General features: G+C 44.8%; 1 protein-coding gene across 1 annotated transcript; it reads right to left on the bottom strand.

The window, feature by feature from the left end:
• Window positions 1–238: 238 nt before the first annotated feature.
• LOC110092728 lies at window positions 239–1,699 on the bottom strand. Its single transcript, XM_020817394.1, has 2 exons — window positions 1,004–1,699; window positions 239–889 (listed from the first exon to the last, which is right to left on the bottom strand). Exons 1-2 carry the CDS (start codon window positions 1,697–1,699, stop codon window positions 239–241), a joined length of 1,347 nt encoding a protein of 448 aa, XP_020673053.1.
• Window positions 1,700–5,096: the final 3,397 nt, after the last annotated feature.

The raw sequence follows: 5,096 nt of genomic DNA, 5'->3' as shown, positions 1-5,096 counted from the left end.
GCTCTACTTCCACCCATTTTGTGAAGTAATCTACAGCCAGGATAATGAATTTTCGTTGTCCTGTGGCTATTGGGAAGGGTCCCATTATATTAATTCCCCACTAGGCGAAAGGCCAGGGGCTTTGAAGTGACGTAAGTTCCAGAGCTGGAGTATGGGTGAGATTGGAATGCAATTGGCAGTTCCCTCACTTTCGTGTAAACTCAAGTGCGTCCTGTTTCATTGTAGGCCAATAGAACCCTTACCTCATGATTTTATAAGCCAAAGCTCTTCCTGCCAGATGCTCGCCACAAACTTCTCGGAGTGCATAATCAGCTTCTGAAGGTGGGAGACACTTCAGATATGGCCCGGTGAAAGCGCGCTTATACAACTCACCACCAATGATGGTGAAATTTGCTGCTCGTCTTCGTAGTCTCGTTGCAGCCATGAGTTCTTCAGGCAGTACCACATCTTGTAAGAAAGACAAGATGAGATTGATCCAAGACTCCTCCCTTATTTCATTGATCGATTGTATGACCCATGGACCCTGGATACTTGGAAAATGGATCTCCTCAACACACTTTCTCTTGTAGATGTCTCCCGTTGTCAATGTTGCAAGTTTTGAAAGAGCATCTACTCTTGCATTTTGCTTTCGGAGAACATGTACGATTTGATATTCTCCTATTCGGGCCAAAAGTAGTTTCACAAATTTGTAATATTGGGCTAGTTGCAGATTGTTGATATCAAATTCTCCTTCCACCTGAGAAGCAACTAGTTGTGAATCAGTGTGGACTACTAGGTTATGCACCTCACAATCATCTTCTAGTCTTAGTCCAGCGATAAAGGCTTCGTATTCTGTCATGTTGTTTATTGCCGGAAACTTGAGTCGGAGCCCATACTCGAGAGTAGTCTCCTGCGGGGATATTAATAGAATTTCAGCCCATGCGCCAGAACTTTCAGAGGTTCCATCAACATACAACGTTCATCGTGGAGGAGAAGGAAAAGCACCTGGTTGAATATTGGACACTGGAACGGTGCATTCAACCACGAAATCTGCAAGTGCTTGAGACTTGATATCGGGTCTAGGCAAGTAGTGAATGTCAAATTCTCCCAGTTCTATAGACCACTTGACGAGCCTACCCGATGCTTTTGATTTTTGCAGAATAGTTTTCAGTGACACATTTGTGTAAACCCCAATTGAGTGGGTTTGGAAGTAGGGGCGTAGTTTTCTGGCAGAATAAACTAGTGCCAATGCTGTCTTATCCGCTAAGGGATAACGTCCCTCCATTTCAGATAGAATTTTATTGACATAGTAGATGGGGCGTTGCACAGTATTATCTTCATGTACTAAGACCGAACTGATGGCTTTGGGCGAAACAGCTATGTACAAATACAACTTCTCTCTAGGTGTTAGTTTAGAAAGTAGCGACGGGGAGGCCAAATACTTTCGTAGCTGTTCGAAGGCCTCTTGGCATTCATCTGTCCATTGGAAATCGGAGCTGCAAGCGCCTCTAAGTACTTTGAAGAAAGGCAGGTACTTGTCTCCTGAACATGCCAGGAAATGAGACAATCCTGCGATCCTCCCGTTCAGCCTTTGGACTTCCTTGACGTTCTTAGGTGGCACCATATCTCTTAACGCCTTGATTTTTTTGGGATTGGCTTCGATCCCTCTATGGTTACCATAAAACCCAGAAATTTTCCAGAAGCGACTCCGAAGGCGCATTTGGCGAGGTTGAGGGGCATATTATAACGTCTCAATAAATGGAAGCATTGTTCCAAGTTAGAGATAGGTTGAGACTTTTCGAGACTATTCACCAACATGTCATCGACGCTTTTGCTCCAGCATTCTTGAGCCCGAAGGGCATTACCCGATAACAATATAACCCTTTGTCTGTTTGAAATGCTGTTGCTTCTTCATCAGTCAGATTCATCTTTATTTGGTTATAACCAGAGTAGGCGTCCATGAAACTCAACATTTGATGCCTAGAAGTGGTATCGACTAACTGGTCGATACATAGAAGGAAAACTATCTTTTGGGCAGGATTTATTGAGATATGTGTAATCTATGCACATTCTCCATGCACCGCTCCCCTTTCAAACCAAGATGACATTTTCCATCCAAGTAAGATAATGCACTTCTCGTATGAATCCAGCTTCTAGGAGTTTGTCCACCTCTTTTTCGATCGCATGCTGATGATCTAGTGCAAAATTCCATTTCTTTTGGATGATTGGTTTGTTCGCCGGATTGACCTTAATGGAGTGTACGATTACTTCATGGTCAATCCCGGGCATATCCGCCGGACTCCATGCAAAAAATGTCCTGATTTTATCGTAGAAAATATGTGAATATTTTCTTCTCGTCTTCTGAGAGAAGTGACCCAATTTGCATTGTCTTTAGAGGATGTTCTTCAGAGATAAATACAGTGGTGAGTTCTTCTACTAGGGAGGCTCTTTGACGTATGTCTTCGTTACGGAGATAAAAATCCTCAATGTTTAGAGTATCAGTCGGGCGTGTTTTGACCTGCATGAGATATCATGTTTGTGCTGTTTGTTGATCTCCGCACACAACACTAACTCCTGTCTTAGTGTGGAACTTCAGCTTGAGGTGAGGGATAGAGGTGACAATCCCAAAAATTGACTGGAGTGGCCTCCCAAAGATAGCTTTGTAAGCCGATTCGGACTTTACAACGACGAACTGAACAGAGTGTGTAGATTGCCGGGGGAATTCTCCAAGTACAACTAGGAGACTTATTATCCCTTCTACTCGCACAGGTCGATTATCAAATCCATATAAAGGACATGCCGCAGGTTGAAGCTTCTCTCTGACGAGACCCAAATTAAGAAAGGTAGAGTAGAATAGGATATCTATAGAACTGCCGTTATCCACGAGAATTCTCTTAACATTGTAGCATGGGTCGCCTATGCCTGCATTGACAACAAGAGGATCTTGGTGAGGGATTTTTACTCCCTCCAAGTCGGAATCATCAAAGGTGATGGTGTCATCTACACGAGCTTTCTTTGGGGTTGGAATTTCATCCACAGCTAAAAAGACTTTATCGGATAGCAAAGGGCCTCCAGCTATTGCCTCAATTTCTCTAACTGATATTCGATTATTTACTGGTGGCCTCTATTGTCGATCTTGCCCCCCAGCGGGACGGGCTTCCTCTCGGGTAGGTGGATCCCGAATAAACTGTCGAAGATAGCCTTGACGGATAAGCCTTTCAATTTCCTCCTTCAGTTGTCTACAGGCTTCCGTAGTGTGGCCACGATTATGATGGAAATGGAAGTATTGATCCTGATTTCCTGTGTTCGACTTCAAGGGATGTGGCCACTTTACCGTATCTTAATCTCGAACAGCCATTAGCACATTTGCTCGAGACGTATTGAGAGGAGTGCACTCTTTCTCCTGTCGAGGTTCTCATCGTAGCAATGGAGGCCTCGGGGGTAGATTGTTCTTCCCTTGCTTCTTTCGTTGTGAGGAAGAATTATCTATCCCTGGTGCACCCTTGCGCTTTCTAGTAGATTGTTCAAATTATTTCCTATGGGCGTTTATAGCCTCATCTGCTGAGATTTGAGTTTCTACCCAGTGAATTAAATCGGCGTATGAAGGAACAGTGTCACGCATAAGTTCCGAATAGAAGGGGCCAAGGCGAAGGCCTCCAAGAAAGACTCCTCTCAACAGTTCAAGATCTACTTCTGGGATTTGTCGAGCTTCAGTAGAGAATCGTTGAAAATATTCCTTTAAAGATTCTCCTTCATTTTGACGGATTCCGGAGAGATGAGAAGAATCCTTAGTAATTCTTCGATTGGCTATGAACTGCTCGACAAAAGCTTTTGCTAATTTTACAAATGAGGGGATCGTTCCCGACGGAAGCAAGTAGAACCACATGCGAGCCTGTCCTTTGAGGGTGGCATGAAAGACTTGGCAGAGGAGAGCGTATGAGGCTCGCTGAATGTGCATAATGGTTATGTAGTGGTCGACATGCTAGTACGGGTCTGACGTTCCGTCATAAGACTCGATGATGGGTAGTTTAAATCTAGCCGGAATGGGGTGCTATAGTATAGCCTCAGTTAGAGGTGATGACTCCTGGAAGTCTCTCTGACGAAAGGTTTGTCTCACATCCCCTTGGGGGAATTCTTCCCTTACCAACCTTCGTAGTTCATGATGCAGGGCGTCGTGAGGGAGCTCTGCAACGTGTGGTTGAGCAGAGTCTTCTGGGAGATCTGGGAGAATGCGAGGCTGTCGAATTGAGGGCGGAGGATGTGTAGAACTTGCTGTATCGGCAAGTTCATTATCCTGTCGGGACTGAGGAAATCTTCTAGGTGGAGGGTGATGAACTTCTGCTTGAAGATGTTCAAATTGGATATCTTCAACCCGTGGTGGATTCTGAGGGAGAAAATCTTCCTCCTGTTGTGCCAATGCCGGCTGCGGATTCTCTAGCAGGAGTTGAAGGATCTCGTTCTGAGATTCTTCCATCTTCCGGATTCTTTCTTCCAAAGAAGGTCCTGAGGTCCCTTCTCTGGCAACATTCTGCCCCCAGGAGGAAAAGAGGCTGACATCGGTCGCCTATGGTTAATAGACGGATTTCTGGATTGACTATAGTTGGAGCGAGAAGCTCCAACTATACTACTGCTGTGCCTGTTGACCATCGTAGCAATACTAGACGTAGTGAGATAGTGTTTCCCACAGACGGCACCAAACTGTTCCGTGCTAGAATATACACGGCAGTAGAGTTTGTAAATTTTCATCCGAGCATTGTACAAGTATTCAGCACATAAACAGAAAAGAGAATATGAACACCAGGATTTTTACGTGGAAAACCCAAAAAAGGGAAAAAACCACAGGGCCTCGCCCAGTTGTAAAGTTCCACTAGTGTTTATTTGAAGTACAAAGGTTGATCCGTCTTACAAATCAAGACGATCAGTTTTTTAATCAACTTCTAGCAAAGTTACAAAGTTCTGCAAATTCCCGGCATTTCCCGAAAATCCGGCAGAGTTCCGGCGTCTTCAGGCGGCGGGAAGTGCTCCGGCGGTCGGCGGTGGTTGAGGAGGAGCTTCTTCCTTCTCTTCCTTCTTCTCTTCCTCTTCTCTCTCTTCACTTGAGTCCCCTTTGTGAAGAA

Source organism: Dendrobium catenatum, unplaced genomic scaffold, assembly GCF_001605985.2.
Source record: "Dendrobium catenatum unplaced genomic scaffold, ASM160598v2 fragScaff_scaffold_920, whole genome shotgun sequence".
Taxonomy (NCBI): domain Eukaryota; kingdom Viridiplantae; phylum Streptophyta; class Magnoliopsida; order Asparagales; family Orchidaceae; genus Dendrobium; species Dendrobium catenatum.
Note: the sequence above shows the minus strand (reverse complement) of the source record. Positions and strands in the feature narration are given on the sequence as shown.

Excerpts from the sequence above, each read along its gene's own strand:
- LOC110092728 (XM_020817394.1), bottom strand. The coding sequence starts at position 1,699 with ATGCGCCTTCGGAGTCGCTTCTGGAAAATTTCTGGGTTTTATGGTAAC. Across the intron at positions 890-1,003 it reads TGGTTGAATGCACCGTTCCA|GAGACTACTCTCGAGTATGG; the intron begins GTGTCCAATATT and ends ATATCCCCGCAG.